The sequence below is a fragment of the Nicotiana attenuata genome, chromosome 9, assembly GCF_001879085.1.
Source record: "Nicotiana attenuata strain UT chromosome 9, NIATTr2, whole genome shotgun sequence".
In the NCBI taxonomy this organism is placed as follows: Eukaryota; Viridiplantae; Streptophyta; class Magnoliopsida; order Solanales; family Solanaceae; genus Nicotiana; species Nicotiana attenuata.
This window is the reverse complement of record NC_031997.1, coordinates 25,270,583-25,289,178: the sequence shown is the minus strand read 5'-3', so window position 1 is coordinate 25,289,178 and position 18,596 is coordinate 25,270,583. Positions and strand designations below refer to the sequence as shown.

The 18,596-nt window shown below is 38.1% G+C and overlaps 1 protein-coding gene across 2 annotated transcripts in view; it reads right to left on the bottom strand.

Moving 5' to 3' along the window:
• LOC109232177 overlaps positions 1-18,596 on the bottom strand; it is an 82,399-nt gene that overhangs the window by 41,441 nt on the left and 22,362 nt on the right. For both annotated transcript variants that reach the window (XM_019397855.1, XM_019397856.1), the window contains exons 7-13: positions 17,812-17,870; positions 16,805-16,997; positions 15,712-15,780; positions 15,535-15,614; positions 11,502-11,651; positions 9,052-9,115; positions 638-739 (exon numbers count right to left, since the gene is read on the bottom strand). In XM_019397855.1, the coding sequence (XP_019253400.1) occupies positions 638-739; positions 9,052-9,115; positions 11,502-11,651; positions 15,535-15,614; positions 15,712-15,780; positions 16,805-16,997; positions 17,812-17,870 (717 nt within the window). The remainder of the gene's footprint in view (positions 1-637; positions 740-9,051; positions 9,116-11,501; positions 11,652-15,534; positions 15,615-15,711; positions 15,781-16,804; positions 16,998-17,811; positions 17,871-18,596) is intronic.

Here is an 18,596-nt window from a genome sequence, read left to right as displayed (position 1 = left end):
CCCCCCAAAAAAAAAAAATAAGAAAAGAAAAGAAAAGATAAAGTAGGATATCAAAGTGACTCGGTTAATTCTAATGCCATATAAAGAAAACAGTGTAGCCCAGCAACAAAACTTTCTATATATGTATGTGTGTATGCGCATGTGTGTATATACGGGAGTTATTATTTCACGAAAAAGAATAGAAAGGCAAAAGAATTGACAAAAAAAAGCTGCAGACCTCCCCCGCCCCCTACCCCCACTCCAAACGAAACCCCAGAAGAAAAAAGTGTACTACTAATAGATAGATTGCAGGACACCAAAGAGGGGGGGGGGGGGGGGGTAGGAAGTGCCAGAAGCAAAAACATGATGAACCTATATTATTTCAGACCCCCCCCCCCCCCCCCAAAAAAAAAAAGAAAAAGAAAAAAGAAAAAGAACATTAAAGTGTGAAGGTTGATTCTGTCACATTTCAAAAAAAAAAAATTATGACTTGGTTGTTTTCTGTTCATACCATGCATACATTCAATGATCAACATCTCCAGTGAAGCATTTATGCACCAATTAACTATAATCATATTTTATTCTTTTAATTGTGGAAGGAATTGCAATGCAACACAGTTTTGGCAATAATGACTAGTTCTTTCAACTGCATACACACCTGTAACTCACGTTCAGCAACAGACCTGTAATTTAGGATGTCATCTACTTCAGATTTTTTCTCTATTTCCTCAAGCATATGAAGAACATCCACATCAATCACCTGAGATACAAAGTAAAGACGAACAGTGATCAAAATTCAAGTTCAATGAAACTGTGGAATGTGTTCAGCATTTCCAAAACAGTCTATAACCATGAACTGGCACCAGAAGAGACAACTGCGGGAAAAAGAAAAGACTATTCTCAGGTTTACTTTGTCTGCCCCTAAAACTTTGTGCCAAAATTGAAAAATCATTAGGTATTCAGCCTAGACCGGTTGTCTTCACACCTGCTGTAACAGATTTCTTCAAGAGGTTTATAAAAGTAGGTTCAAATGATCTTACTCTCTTGCCTTGTTTTCAAAGGAAAAGAGTGTAAACTCAAAATCCATGGTTTCACCGTAGAAGCGTAATTCTCCAAGTTCATTCAGAACCAAAGAAGAAGCGATTTTTCGCAAAACTTGCTCACCGTGCAAGTTCCAATTGTACATAACATTAACATTCATTTTAGTAAAGACGGTGTAAAAGATGAAAGATTAAAAGAAATGATGCAATGTAAAACAGCATTTATATGGAAATTTTTTGGAAAGGCAAAACTATAATTAGCTCAAGTATGCGAAGTAATACCATATAATCAAGTTAAAAAACCATTTTTATATTGATTTAGATGTAAATATGCAATTTTAAATTTCTAATTCATGGACAAGATAGCAATGGCTAGATTCTAGATAGAGATGCTTCCCACGTCTCTAGCTTCTATCAACTAAGAGCAAGTAATAAAAAGGATCTAACGACAGACCACCATTTCCAACATGATCCGTTTACTGGAAATGACAGCTTATATTCAAAGTGAAATATGTCCAATCAAAATATCGTATTTTTATTGTATGGATTCAACAAGATCATATAGGGAGGTCAACAAGACCGTATAGGGAGGTAGCTGCTTGGTCTTTATCTCTCAAGACGAATGTCACCAGACATGTGTTGGCAAAGAAGTGCTCTTTTTTATTTGAAAGGAGGGGACTGAGAGAAGAATTCATTTTCCAGTTACATGCCTTTGATTGTTGGATGAGCTCGATGGAAGCTAAGTTGTCTGCATAAAGGTTGACCTGATCAGAAGAAACTCTATTGATCATCGGATTTTCATCAATGTAAAAGTTGATCGAATATTGACTAAGGTGAATAAATGGAAGGGAGATCTTTCCCTAATACTCGGTCACTAGTCCTACGGTACTTGACTACTTGCATATCGGTCTAAAGAGGATTTAGTGTTCGGTGGTGAATTTAATCAGGATACTCGTACACTTATGGGTTTATGAGCCTCTTTTTAGCCAAAGAACTTTTGAGGATTACAGATGTTGACCTAAGTTTAGAAAAACACGTCAAAGATGAAGTTGTTAATCAATCACAACGACCATTTTTTTAGTGTTATCATTTTCAGAGATGGTAACTTCTGAGATAGTACTTTTAATTCACAAATAAAAGGATATGAGGTTGCCCTAGGGTTCTGGTTCAATGGCGCGAAATGTGTGGTATACGCACATCACGAGTTCGAATCTTGCTCTCAACCAAGTCTTGTATTTAAATAGAGGAAGGAAGAAGGATGGACCCAGTATAAGTTTCAAAACTGAAAACAGTGAATTCTTGGTTATAAAGAAACAGGAAAAAGATCCTAAACCTAAACGCTCTCTCCTCTCTGGCAATGCCAATAACTATTTTAAGGAGAATGGCGCCCATGGTTGATCACCAGCCTCCAGTAGGAGAAAAATCACTAAAATAACAACCTACATATGCTTCTTTACTCGAGCAAACATAATCTACTGCTGCTTGCGCACCGTTGAACTTAATAACCTGTGGCTTTCGTTCATGGAGAACCAACTATCATGCTTGAATACGTAGATTTGGATGCCTACATTCAGGAAGAAAATTTGCAGCATGCTCTTGTTGTGAAGTTTTCTCAAGGGAGGCCAAAGATGCATGATCTAAGAAGAGTTTTTCCTCCACAATTTCAGATCAAAAGGGATGGTGACAAAGGAGTGGCTTTATAGAGGAGTAGTGAATGGTGGGATGAGCTCTATAAAACGCAAAACTAAAAGTAGGCAATTGAGCAATAGTCGACTTCTAAAGAAATTTTCACACGACATGGTTTAAGTACTCAGAGCACCAAACAAAGTGCCATTCTTTAACTGCCGAAAATCCGAGAAAAACAGGAATAATATGCATAAGTTGGTGCTTTATGTGCAAAAGAGCAAGACAGATTGTCAATCACTACTGCAGTATTGCAAAATGTTTGGGATTAAATGGGAGATGCCGCAAGTTGTTACCCAATGTTTTTCGAATAATATTTTAGGAGGAAAAGAAGAGTATGGTAGGTAATTGGAAAATGTTACCAAAATGCTTTCGGGCAATATTTTAGGATGAAAAGGAGACTATGAAGGCAGTTCCACTGGCGCTCATGTGATCTATGTGGAAAGAAAGAAAGAAATGGAAGAGCATAGGAAAGAGCGAAAATTAGTGAATATTCCTATTCTTGTTACATTCTTGGACACTTTTGATATACCAATCAGTGTGGATTATTGAGCATTCATTGTAAATAATCATGCTTTCATGTTTGTTAGAATAGTTATGTGAATATATATAATTAGTTCTAGTGTCTTATGTCATAGGAGTAGGTTATGTGTTATGTATACATATAAATATGGCTCATTGTAACATAGAATAATAATAATAATAGATTTTTCTCCCGTGCATTCTCACATGGTATCAGAGCATGGGTGAGAAAAGATCGATGTGCGTCATTCCAGCGATATCCGGGAAGAAAGATCTCAGTCACCATGCAATTGTCCGGTGACCTAAGTGACTGATTGCGTCAAAGTAACTATTTATCAGTGTTGTGCAAAATCCAACACCACCATAAGGTTCCCAAGAGAGATCCGAGATCCGACAAAACCCCAGAAAATACTCATCCACGCGCCCCCATGCGCATGTCGGAGATCTGCTTCCGGCGGCGCGTCTGTCACAAGCGCCGGCGAGTGTGCCCTGTTCTGGTCAGATTTTGAAAAACTTTCTGTTGAACAGTCTGCTCTCCTAGTAATTCCGAGCCTACCCATACCTTTTTCTTTCTATTCCGATCACTTTGAGATTTCCGGCGACTACACTGACTTTTCGGCAGCTACCGTGATTTTTTCGACGAAGCTTCTTTTGGACAGATTACTCAGGAGGTTATTCCGAGTCTTTCCATTCAAGTTTCATCAGATTCCGACAACCTTTTTTTTATTTTCCGGCGAATGAACAGTGTTTACTAAAAAAAAAGGGTGTTCTGATTTGGCATTCCAAGGTTAACGATACAACTTTTTATCAAGAATTTGAGAAATTGGTTGTAGAAAAATGGGATCCTCTCTACCGGATTATATTGAGTTCCTTTAGTACAAAGCATGTAAACAAACATCTTCAGGGATAACTTCCGTTGTTCAAACAGATAGTAGTGTTATTTGTGTCTCCCGATCTTCAACCTCTGAGTCTTGGGTCATTGATTCAAGTGCCTCTGATCATATTTCTGGTAACAAATCTCTTTTCACTACTATTTCATATTCTCAATCTCTCCCAACAGTCACAATGGCCAATAAGTCTCAAACCATGGCAACTGGAATAGGTCAAGCAAGTCCACTTCCTTCCTTACCTTTAGATTCAGTTCTTTTTGTTCCGGGTAGTCCTTTTAATCTCATAGCCGTTACTCGCTTAGCCAATTCACTTAAATGCTCTGTTTTATTTCTTGATGACCTTGTTTTTATAAAGGAACACAATACTGGGCAGATCATTGGTACCGGGCGTGAATTAGATGGACTTTATTACCTTATCTTTGCAAGATCACATGGACTCACATCTTGTCTTCCTTCAACAACTTGTCCTATTACTGATTAACCAAATTTATTACATAAACGGTTGGGACATCCAGTTTATCAAAACTTCAGAAAATGGTACCTGTCTTATCTCACTTATCCCCTCTAGAGTGTGAGTCATGTCAGTCGGTAAGCATACCCGCTCCCATTTCCCTCGGCGTTTTGATAATCGAGCAGAGTTACCTTTTACTTTACTCCATTCAGATGTTTGGGGTCCTAGTCGGGTCAGTTCTACCTTGGGACTCCCTTACTTTGTCAGTTTCATTGATGATTATTCCAAGTGCAAAAATCGATCTGAGTTATTTTCTATTTTCTAGACCTTCCACGCTGAAATTCAAAATCAATTGGGGGTTTCTATCCGCACATTTCGTAGTGATAATTCCCTGGAGTATTTGTCTTCTCCATTAGCAGTTTATGAACTCTAATGGGATTATTCATCAAACACCTTGTCCGTACACATCCCAACAAAATGGGGTAGCTGAAAGAAAGAATAGACATCTTATTGAAACTGCTCGGACCCTACTCACACAATCACATATTCCGTTGCGTTTTTGGGGGAATGCAGTTCTTAAATCTTGCTATCTTATTAATCGTTTGCCATCTTCAGCTATCCAAAATCAAGTTCCATTCTCTATCATGTTTCCCCACTTACCTTTATTCTCTATTCCACCCCGTGTCTGTAGCCTGTGGGAGCACGTGTTTTGTTCATAACCTTACTCCAAGAAAAGATAAATTAGCTCTTCATGCTCTTCAGTTCGTATTTCTTGGTTACTCGAGAACACAAAAGGGATATCGATGCTATTCTCCTGACCTCCAACGGTACTTTATGTATGTTGATGTTACCTTCTTTGAAACTCAATCATACTTAACAGGTCTAGGTAATCACTTAGATATTTCTGAGGCGCTACCAGTTCCAACTTTTGGAGATTCAGTCACCGTCTCCCATTCATTTTCCTCTGTAGCTCCAGTTACAGCTCCACCACCTACAACTCCCGCTGCAGGTCCACCGCCTACAGCTCCAGTGCCACCACCTAGTCCTGTTCAACCTTCTACAGCTCCACCACTCCCGACTTATCATCGTCGTCTGCGCCCAGCATCAGGCCCAATTGTTTCTACCTTTCATGTGCCTTGCTAATTCCAAGAGTCATTTCAGGTGACTCAGGAACTATTTCCTCCAATGTAGCCTGCTTTTCCCTAGTGTTCATTGACTTCTCTGCCTCCTGATCTTCTTTCCCCATCCTCATCTCTTCCATTTTGTTGCCCAGTATGTCTGTCTAGAAATATTTGTATTTGCCTCTACTTCCTCATTTTGTACATTCGACACTTGTGGTTCTTGCCGTTTTCTCTGCTTATTTGGATTCTTTGTGGATATCTTCTCCAGATTTCCCACAAGGTCCTACCCCTGAATGTCTCATGCACCTCCTCTGGAATTTTATCAACTCCTTTACCCTTGCTTGGAACTTCTACTATACTCTCTTCTGAATGTGTGATGCTTGGTTCCTAGAAAACTACCCCATTACTCTTCCTGCTATTGTGTTTATTAGTTTGTGTGACATGTGATTAGCTAGTGGTTCCTTCATGTGATTGTTCTGGTATTGCTTTTGTTGGATTATCTCTTGTTTTCCTTCTTCTGCTTACACTCTGAAAATCATCCTCCATCTCTGTGACATTGGCACTGACCTGCTTTTCTTCTACTTGAGCTTTGTTCCTCTCATCCCTTATTTTATTTCTACACTGACTTTCCAAATGGCCCTGCATGAAACAATATTGACAATAGCTAGGGGCACCCTCATATTCAATCTTCAGCCATACCCTACCTTCCTTGCCATCTAAAGTGTTGAACCCAAGCCATAACTCATCTAACTTTGGTTTTAGCAAGTCAATTTCAACTTTGATCTTAGCCACTTCCTCTAGACTTGGAATATGTGGCCATATCAGGAGCTACAGCAGTCCCAATTGCACTGATCATTCTAGAAACAACGTCCCATCTGAATAGATGCCATGGCAGCTGAAGTATTAAGATCCAAACTGGAACAATAGAGGTTTCCACTTCTAGCCTAAAATCTGGGGTCCATTTCATGATTTTCATTGGAGCTATTCCAATATTCACAAATGATCGAGTTCCCACATGATTAAAATCAACTTCATTATCAAAATCCAGATACACATGTTGATGATCAAAGTATGCAATTTTAACAGTTCCCCTAAGCTTAAATTGACTAACAAACTCTCTCCTTATGTGATCCATCGTTGGTTTCCCCCTATAGAGCTTCCCAATAATGGTAAATTTACAATCTTGAGCAAGATTCACAAAATAATCCTCAGCAGTGAAAAAGACAGCCGCTTTTCCAAGATGCATACCATGTTTGATTGAAACTGGGGTTTTACCTGAATTCCCAATTGCCAGCCACAAAAGATGGTTTGGAAGAACCCGGATTGTTTTGTCTATTCATAGTTGTGGTAGGTATTCTAATCCTAGCACCATGTGGATTCATAGGTATTGCACTCTATCGTTGATTTGAAGCTGGCTTCGTCGGATTAGCACCCATCTGTTCATTCCCATTTGGAGCCTCTGATGCATTTGCCTTCTTATTGTGATTAATCTTATCCAAGTTTGATGATACCTTTAGGAAATTCTGAACTGAACTCCTACTATTGTGGTTAGTCTTTGCTGCTTGAGAATCTGAAACTTCATCTTCCATCTTCGATTGCTCAGAAGGCTCTTGTTCAGGTGTTTCAGAATCATCGTTGTTTTTATTGTTATCCAGATGTTCCTCTACCTGAGAATCAGTGGATTTCTCCACTTCCTTCGCGGATTTGGGGTTGCTAGATTTGGTGGTCAGAAGAAATTTGGTGGTGGTGGTAGGTGGGTTTAGGCTACATATCGATGTGGCAAATGATTTTACGTTAGAGGTTGCTTTTTCTCTAAGTGTGGGCTTTGGTAGATTTAGTGGGGCCTGAGGTGGTGGGTCATTGGGGTGGGTCATAGTGAGAGAAAATCTAGAGAGAAGGAAGAGAAAATATTTGGGAAAAATTTACTTTTGTATCAGCGACTATGGTGGATCAACCTGCTCTTGTTGTCTAATTATATGGTATTGGACAGTTCTCACCTTCTGAACTAATTTTTGGAGTTGACTTAGGCACAATTTGCATTTACGTAATGTAATATTAGAGCACACACATTCATATTCTTGGTTTACCTAATATTAGACCCCTATGTTACATTGTCCACCTCAAGATGTCTAACCCTGGGTGTGCGGAGGTGTGTTCGAGTATCACAAATTAGTTAAGGAATGGATTATTATCTCCTTATACGGTTTTGGACAATCCTTACCTCATTAGCTAACTTTTCGGGTTGAATTAGATCCACGGTCAAACATCATAATAATACTGATATGTTATTCTCGAGAAGACGATGATTGAAACACTAGTTTAGTGGGACAAGAAATGAAACCCAGTCACAATTGTTTGGATATCAAGGTGAGTAACAACAGTTCTATCAAATGGTTGTGGAAACATAACAGAAGAGTAAGAAATCCTAGTTGACTTTTTTCTCGCCTTCCAAATTCAACTACAGGCTAATTTACTTAGGACCCTTTTGGACATAGATTCCCAAATATTTTATGAAAAAACTGATTTGGGTGAAGTTTGATTTGAAATTGAAAATGTGTTTGGACATGAATTTTGGGAAAAGTTTTGACATGTTAAAAAGTCCTTTTTTTGTTTGTTCAGCTAAAAAGTCCCAAATTGTCATGATTTGGCCCAAAAGATGTCTTAACCTGTATTAGGGATTTGAAGTTTTGGTTTTCAAAATCTCCGAAAAACTAGATTAATTCTATAAACAAACACATATTTGAAAAAAAAATGAAAAAAAAAAAACTTCCAAAACTTATGGCCAAACGCCTACTCAGTATGGAGGATCCAGGAGAGCTTTCTGGGTCCATGCTAACCGTTTCCTCGTCGCCATGAGAGAGTTAAGATACATTTCCCATCTTGAAAAATTTCTCCAGTATCCTTTTCCCAGACATTCTTAAGTATTGTTGTATTATTCTTTTCATTATGGGACACAAGGTTCACAGCTAAGCTCATGTTAATCCTGAATAGTAGAAGAATGAGATACTTATGTCAGGTGTTGGTCTATAATTGCAGGGAAAACAATGCCAGTTTTTATCGTGATGAAGAAGAGCAATGCATTCAGAAAAGGCTGAAAAAGCAGAACATGGAATATGTGGGATACAAACACCACAAGCAATCAGACACAATTCTTTGGGCACATTTCCATGGGAGTATATGAGATATTCCTTGTTCTTCAACTCTTTTCACTCATAGAATTCTCTTGATTTCTTAATCTCTCTCGTAATGAATATCCCCTTTAATGGGAGAATTTTAAACATTAAAGGAATTAGCATAACACGGGTATATCAAAAGAGAAAAAACAAAAAAGAAACGGATAGGCAACTAGATTGGAAGTCACTAACCTGATCTTGTTGAAGGCATTTCAGTTTTATCTTGTACAAGTTCACATACTTCCGGCGGCAATTTCTAGCATGACAAATTAAGTACAATTACTTCCAAAATTGCATCAAACTTTAACATATGGTTAAAAGGGAAAAGTCAAATGTCTCATCATTTATGAATAATTGGTGTCGATTATCCCACGTTAGTAAGGGAATGAGTTGTTGTCTTCTTGTATGATTTAAGACAATTCTCATTTCATGATCTAACATTTGGGTTGAGTTAAGGCCAATCCATTTTTTTTATAGTCGGCACACTACATTAGTAAATAGGACTGCTATATCGATGAAGCAAAAGCGTGGCAGGAAGCAGTTTTACTCCAAATCACTTCAAAGCAACTAGCTCTTTAAAGGGAAATCATGGAAAATCCTCTTAAGCTAACCTAATGCTTATTGAGGAAAAAAAACATGAAAGCCTAAAAGCAAAATATCTTCAATAATAAAGGTTGCATGCCCCTTAATTGTATCCATAAGAGAAGAATCTAGAGCTATAGCCCTAAACAAGGTAAGATCCCCAATTTTCTCAATAAAAAGCTTATTAAAACAAAATAAGGGAAGTCAAAACAACTAAGAAACAAACCCTAAGAACTAAGAAACTAATCAGATAACAGCAATAAGACTCTAAAATTACCAAGTAAAAGAAAGTAGCTAAAGATCAGAGTGCAGCATAAACAGTAACACATTCAACAGTAACTTTTTCCTCCCTCTGCACTACATCACTTCCCGGACTGGAAAAAAGAAGTGCCCTCTTTTCTTATCCTTTCACAAGATAAAGCGCACCAAGAGAATACTGAGTATGTACATGATAAAGAAATGGACCTTGGGCCTAACTCAACCCTAAAAGCTTGTTCATGGATGAGAATAAAGAAATGGACCTTGGGCCTAACTCAACCCTAAAAGCTCGCTCATGGAGGAGAATTTCCCACATAAAGAGACCTTCCTATCCCTTAATGGCCGATGTTGTTAAGGAGTGAAATAACTACCAAAGATTGGCAGCAATTTTGCAGTAAATCGCAATGGGTTGTTAGTCTACCAAACCATAATCCACTTCTAAAGGGTGAGGAAAAGGGAAAAGGAGTAAACGTGCCTTCATAATCCCAGTACCCTCCCCACCCCCTCCTCTCGTTGGCCATGCTCCACACTCATATGCAGAGAAAGAAATCAAACATCTTGCTATAACCCCCCCCCCCCCCCAAAAAAAAAAGTCATAGTCATCGTAGTCATAGTATATGCATTCTTAGGGATCAGACTACAATAATTCGAAAAACATACTAGTAGCGGTATATGCATCCTCAGGGATCACATAGCTAGACTTCCGAAAAAAACGAACCTACAACGTATTGATGAATAGACATTGGACCTAACTCAACCCCAAAAACTAGCCCATGAGGTCTTGTTTGCCCAAGACCATATAAGGAGTCCAAGTTAACCGTCTTGAGCCTATGTGGGACTTAACACACACACACCCCCCCCCCCTCTTCCCTCCTGCATGCCTAGGACTGGACATTTGGAGCGTGGATAATATAAGACGGGAGACCAACATCAGGTAAATAATAAGATGGGTCTGCCTCTGATACCATGATGATGGACATTAGGCTTAAGTCAACCTCAAAAGCTAACTCATGAGTTGAGGATTGCCCAAAATCATATAAGGAGTCCAAGTTACCCATCTTGAGCCGATTTAGGACTCAACAGGTATCAAGAATTTCTAAAACATATTCTTTTGTCCATAGAAAGCACTGATGAATATTACACAAATAAAATAGTGGATAACACATAACAACAACAAGGAGAATGGGGATAAAAAGGGCTCAAATACTAGATATGGGTAAAGACACGATATACTATGATTCTATCTCATTTCCCCCCAACCATAGAACCACAAATAGAAAGGAAAAATGGAACAGGGATGAATATCAAAGTTTAGGGAATTGCCTAAAGGATTAACCACTAGGTAGAATCGTTACTGCTAAATAACAAGAGAACTCTTAGAATGCTACATCATTCTCACAGACGAGGGTGTATCATTGGATGTGGCTTTTCTGTCATACATTAGCATATTTAATTTCTGGATAGTGTATGTCACTTGGAAAATAGATAATATACCCTAGTCCACCCAACACGGGTAGCACATGGTATGCCAAGACGAAAAGACGGGCCAAGGTATCAAATATCTTCAAAATTCCATCAGCTGGTAAATAAGTTTTCTTTTTTAATAATCAGTAGGGTGAGAATTTGAATTTCAACATTGACGAAGTGCAAATGAACATGAAACTTATACGAGTATGAAGAATTGAAATGCCAAATAGTTGACTGTACTAGACTGATATCCAATGAACAAAACAACAAAGAAAGACCTCCTAATGATTTTCCCATATTGGTTGGGGGAGAAGTTCTCGAGATGATCAACTTACAGCCTCTCTCCAAGGTACTTCCAAGAAGTTCTCCTCAACCTCTGTTGAACGTCCAGTAAAACAGATTGCTGTGCATACTGCCACCATGTTATTTGCCAGCCTTTAAGCTTTTTACCTAAAGGACTCCACCAAGGACGAAACCGTCCGTACCTACAATGTAAGGACAACAAAACCGAACATCAAAAAATTTAGAAAGGGTAAACGATTTTCTGATGGATGTTTACTCAAATAGTAAAAAGATTAGGTGGAAAGGCAATTCTATATCTTTTTTTTTTTTTTAGAGGGGGGGGGGGGGTAGGGGATTGTCCTGGTTAATAGTGGGCTGAATGCTCTTGCTACATATATAATGTCTCTTTGTGGCATGCCAATGAGAATTGATGTACTGAGGAGGAATTTCATTTGGCAAGGTAATAAGGAGTAGAGATGCTACCGTAGATAGTCAAGTGACTATCACATGCAGTAAGAAGGAAGGGGGCTAGGGAATTAGAAACCTGAGAAAGCACAACAGGACTCTATTGATGTAATGGTTATGGAGATTCCCTTTGAAGACCAAGCTTTGTGGAGAAAGGTGATAAATGACAAAAAAAGGACAGAAGGGCAGTGGTGCACAAGATCTGTTACCAAATCTTATGGAATGAGTGTATGGAAATCAATAAGAACCCTTTGTCAAGATTTTGCAAGTAACATCAGCATTAAAGTTGGAAACGGCTTGAAGACTTCCTTGGAATGATGACTGGATTGGGAATGGCCCTCTCAAAGAAATCTTTCCAGATATTTTCAGCTTAGTACAACAACCTGATGCAACTTTAGTTGAAATTTGGAGTCAACAGGGCTGCGATCTCACCTTTAGAGATATCTGAGTGACTGAAAAGTGCGCAGGTGACTGAATTCTTCAGATTTTAAGGGGAACTGCTGAACAAGAGGACAAGCTAGTGTGGGTTAGAAAAACAAAGGAACTTTTTCAGAGAAATCAGCATATGGGACTCTAATCAGCTATAATCAACACTATGGACCCCGGCATTGGAAAGACATATGGAAGATGAAAATACCTTTCAAGGTGACAGTATTTTGCTGGCTAGTGGTGAAACAGGCTATCCTGACCCATGACAATCTGATAAAGAGAGGGATGCAGCTGTGTTCAAAATGTTTATTGTGTGGCAATGACAATGAAGCAATTAGTCATCTATTCATACATTGTTAGGTTACTAGTAGATTATGGCAGTTGTTCATGAGCATGAAAGGCCTAAGCTGGAGAATGCCCAGGAGAACTGATGAGATAATGGCATGTTGGAATGGCTCAGGTGCAGGTATGGAGTATAAGGTGGTGGCATATTGTCCCGGAATGTATTTGGTGGACAATTTGGGGGGAAAGAAACTCAAAGGTGCTTCGAAGATTTGGCAAACCCTGAACGAAGGATCAAGATGAATTTTATATGTAGAAGTGTGTGACCATCTCATCTAAAAGCTTAAGCTGTTAGAGAGAGCACACTTCTATTTACTTACTTAATTGTGTCTTCAACACGCCCCCTCACGTGCGGGCTTGATTCTTGCTTATGAGCCAAGCACGTGAAAATTACTTTTGATAGTGGGTGACGGTGAGACACGAACCCAGGACCTCTGCTTGCTCTAATATCATGTTGAAGTGTGTGACCATCTCACCTAAAAGCTTAAGCTGTTAGAGAGAACACACTTCTATTTTCTTACTTAATTGTGTCTTCAACAGTATATTTTTGTTTTACTTTTGGTTTAAAGCTAAGTTACTCCGACACGGCAATTTAGGTGCCGCACTCATGTCGACACGACACTAGTATGGGTGTGGGTATGGGATCCGTACCGGATCTGGTTAAACAATTTTGGGTACTTTGACCATGACAGACGGAAAAATTTGAGACGAGATACAATTTGATTCCCAAAATCAGAACCAAAACTAGGGTAAATTTAAAAAAAATAGCATACTATATAGGAAATCAATCTTTTACTTATCTACAACTTCAGAATAAAAAAGAAATCCACAACTCGACAACAAAACCAGGTTCTAACGTTCCTACTCCATTACTTTATACTACATATTCGTTCTTTGATATTAGTTGATATTAGTAGTGTGTATCCTGTTTGTGTGTATCGTGTTCATTGTCTATTCTTCTTTGTTAGTTGCGTGTACCCTGCTCCCTGTTGTGTTCTCCAAGATACGTTATATATCTCTTGTGTTCTATTTGCCTGCGCCGGCAACCTTTGATTGTGTTACCTGTAGTTGGATTGATCGCTCTAGGTAGACTTGTGTGCTTTTCGGTACTTGCTACTTGAATTATTTGAGTTTTTAAGCCTTCAGCCTCTTAGCTTATATTCCTTTGCTGTCGCACTTTGCTTTTAGTAGTAGTGCTTACTTAATACCCCCTTAGACTATAGTGACTGTGGTGAACGATGTGAGAGCAAGGTCATGTCCTCGGGTGGGGCGGGCGGCGGGGGGGAAGGGGGTTAAGGGAGCCTCTAGGCTGAGAGTTGGGTCCTAGAACGTAGGGACGTTGACGGGAAGTCTATTGAGTTAGGTAAGATTCTTCAGAAGAGGAAGATCAACATAGCATGTGTCCGGGAGACTAGATGGGTAGGTACTAGGGCACGTGATGTAGACAGGTATAAATTGTGGTACTCAGGACGCGTTGGGGAACGGGGTAGGTATTTTAGTTGACAGGGGACTCGGGGAGTTAGTGGTCGAGGTTAGGAGGGTAAATGATAGGTTGATGAGTATTAAGCTTGTAGTTGGAAGGTTTACTGTAAACGTGGTTAGCGCGTACGCCCCCAGGTAGGATCGGACCAGGAGGTCAAGAGGCCATTCTGGGAGAATTTGGAAGCAGATATTTGAAACTTTTTTGGAAAAAAGTAATGTATTCATTGTGACAGTGGAGGAAAACCACCGTATACAAGTGGTTTTCGGATTCATTGATGATTGGATGTGATTAGGGGAGAATCACATGTTGATATTCCAATACAAAGCCATGCAATACAAGGAACATTAAGGAGCGCGACAAGCTAAGAAGCACCTCTTATGAGAAGCATCACTTCCTATATCTTGCACATATATAAGAGGAAGTAAAGCTTAGTGGAGATATTTGCACATCAATAAGAGGAAGTAAAGCTTAGTGGAGATATTTGTCTCTGTACGAAATTCAAAAAATAGAGGGAAAAACATGTGGTAATGTCGTCAAAAGCCGAAACAAACAAACTACATATACGCAGCTGCATGCTTTACCCAATAGTTGCACTTAACTTTCAAATGATAGCACGTCACTTTTCCTTTTTCCGGTCCATGTTAGCACTGCTCAATACTAATAGAGAGGGGATACTGCGCCAAGCATCATGCTGCTTTTCTTTGTTGTGGAGCACAAATTCTATACCAAGTATTATTGAGCTTTCTGGAGAATTATATTTTTGTATAGCTCAGTTCTAGCGTGTGCTCACATGTCTTGGGGATTTTATCCCTTTTTTGTTATTGCAATATCATGTGTAATTATGGAGATGAGAATATCAATAAACCAGACATGCTTTCCCTATAAGCTGTTTGAAAATGTAATACAACAGCTTAGCACACCATTCTATTCGCATAAAGATTCTTTCATGCACCATAAACAAGATTTAACAGCTTAGGTATTCATGAAAATACATCGAGTGCTTTGGCTTAAACAATCTCAGATTCCGCTTTGAGTTGTTGCAACCAAAACTTTCGTTGAGAAAGATGAAGCTCAAGGGAAGGAATATTGTAGAAATCTAAGATATTAGTTAGAAAAGTGAAAGATAGACAAATAGCAAAGCAATGCAACTATTGTAAACTTTTTCTAGGCTGACATCTAGTTCTCAATCCTTCTTTCATCAATGAAATATTCTTCATCATAAAAAATGGAAAGGGGAAACATAACAAAAACGAAGTAAATGTCTCAATTCAAAGAGTAAAAATGAAATAGTTCAAGATAAAATTATTGAGCTCCTCAACGAACAGATATTAACTAAAAAATACACGAGGCGAATGGTGACATCTTACTTCTCTCTCAATTGACATATCAGCAAATAGTCACAAATGCTCAAGATTTGTTGTATTTGAATCTCATCCAGAGAAACAACCTAATGTGCAATGAAAAAGGAGATCAACAACTATGTTACTGTGATACAGAATTGCAAATGAAATTCTTTAAAATGATAGGAAATATCTTGTACAAACCACATTATTCAACTCTATACTTAAGAAGTATTGCGGAACATCTTTCTCAAGCCTTCCCGAACGGTTCACCTATATCAGAATTGGTGACAGCTCATCAGAAAACATAAATAAAAGAAGCATAAAGTATACAAACAGAACGACACATTGATTTGACCTTGTAATATAAATAAGTGTGTATGAGCCCATTAAAAGGGCCGGCTAACTCTTCCAAAATCTAATACAGATCTAAGTCAAAGGCAGATTTCCTAACTGGAAAAGAAAACTAAAACTAGATAGGAAATTTTTAAATAACTATATAGAGCACAAAATCATGTTGAACCATTGGTTTTACTTTTAAGTAGGGGTAAAAGGGGGGGGGGGGGGTGGGGGGGGGTTTACTCTGGTTACAGGTTTTTTCATTTTCTTTAATTGGAATTGAATCCAGTTTTGCCGCAAATAAGTAGCCGGTTGATAAAACATATATCATCTGCACATCACATAAAGCATATCAAATAAAAGTATGGCTCAACTTTAGATGGAAAATAAGTTGAGACTTGAGAATGCTGTTGATGCTTCAGTCCAATTTTTATTGAACGATTTAGACTTAGCACAGTAATAAGAAAAGCTTCAAAGGATTTCTACTGCTCACATTTAACAGTTCAAATACAAGAGGAGAAGTTGATGAAAAGATATCCATCAAAACAGAAGCATCCTTACATCATAGTTACATTTTGGAGATGAAAAACTGCCATTTTAGGGATGCGGTTAACAAATAAAATGCACCTTAAATAGATATAGCGATTCATATAGCTAATCCCGAGTAATTGGAATTGAGGTATAGTTGATGGTTAAGTGATGTTGGACAAAAAGCTGCTACCTATTGCCTGGAAAGAAAGGCATGGAACCACTTATTAGATGTCAATTATTGGGAAGTTCACAAGTGGTCCGTTTAATTTTAACCTATATAACAAAGAAAGCAATAAAGTAACTCATTTTAGAAAGTGGTGATTATTAAAGACCCAAGTATGACCTCTCTTTTTTTGTTTTAATTCAAAACACAAAAGGAATAGACAACTAACAACAGAACAAAAGGTTGAGTATCAGATTCACATACCGAAAGAGACAAAGATACATCTAGTGGGACCAACATATATTTGTCATCATTTGCTTCCGATTCTCTGCCCTTACAATTAGAATCCACTGCATAGTCTCTCATCACCTCATCAGTACTTTGGAAGGTACTACAGTAGAGTTCCAATCCTTTTACTTCAACAAGTTTGTTGACACGCCCATCTCTCATTTTCCCACTAAATGGACAAAGGACATGTAAGGTAAACGACACAAATGGTGCAGATGTTGATTCTTAAAAACCAAAGAATGCTTTGCAGAAGTATTTGCAGCCAATATTTGCGGAAATAACTCTTGCACAAATGAAGCACATATTATAAAAGGGCAGCCCGGTGCACAGAGCATCCCATGTTCACACAGAGTCCGGGAAAGGGCTGCACCCTTAAGGGTGTGATGTAAGCCTATTAGGGTAGACAAATGACGCACATGTTGTGATTTTATTGATTAAGAAACACCTGTAACTGCCATTTGTTAGACAGACAGAAATTGTTTTTGGAAAAGGAAAAAATAATTATCTCCGCGACATCAAAGTATACCATCATAAAAATAATTTGTTTAGTTTCTAATAAGATTGACTAGTATTTAGATAATGACAAATTCTCCTTTTAGTACATGTCAAATACAGAACCGTACAGAATAGCTTCCCAACCCATTGCAATCTGGAAGCAAATTTATAAAACTACTCTAGCACGCTGAAGCCTGACTCTAGATATGTGCAGACTGATAGAAACATTGAGCAAATAATTGCTGGCATTGTATGAAGGGCCTAATACTCCTATAATATCATACCCGTCTTTTAAGCATTAAAGAATTCCAGTTCCAAGGAGGAACACAAAATTCTCCTTGCATTGAATAGACTATCTCATGCATGAGAAATATGAGTTTACACTGTTAAAGAAAGAACGATATATTTTTCAAGCATAGCAAATTCATCAATGTAAGTGACTGCATGAAGAGAACATGGAAAAGATACAACACCAATAAGAGTCATACCTAACTAGCTGCCTCATAATTGTTAAACTGGACAGCTTCATACCAAACACAGTTACTGCCTGACAAAAAAGGAAACAAGTAACATGAAGGTTAATATACATAACAACGACAACAATTGTGCCTCAATCCCAAATAAGTTGGAATCGGCTATATGAATCCTCACTGACTATGTTACTCCATATAAACTCATCTCGGGCCAATATAATCCCAGAAAAAAAAATATTCATAGAAAAAATGAGTGTACTAGAAATTCATTATATTTTCTACTGACACATAAAGGCTAATATACATTTTCTTAAGGATCTCCGGAGGTTAATTTGCTAGAATTTGCAACTTCTGACTGATCTGGTTGTTTTGATTCCCATAGTATCCTTCCCCCCCCCCCCCTTTTCTGACATCCCGTTTCCTTTGACTTGTATGGGTTCTTATGCAATAACGAATCGGCTTTACTCTTGTACACGTCGGTTAGACTAACCTAAAAAGCATGAAAGGTTACTTGATTTGAATCTTCATTTGTATTTTCCACACATCATTAGACATGATCGTAGATTTAGATGAAACGAGCACTTCTTGTTTCATTTATTTCTTCTATGAATCATTAAGCATTCAAATGTTCCAACATATAGAAAAGATTTCAGTATATATAAATATATAAATGGAGAAGAAAGGAATTCATATATTGAATGCATAAATACCGTAACGGATATATATATAAATATATATATATATATATATATATATATATATATATATATATATATATATATATATATATATATATATAT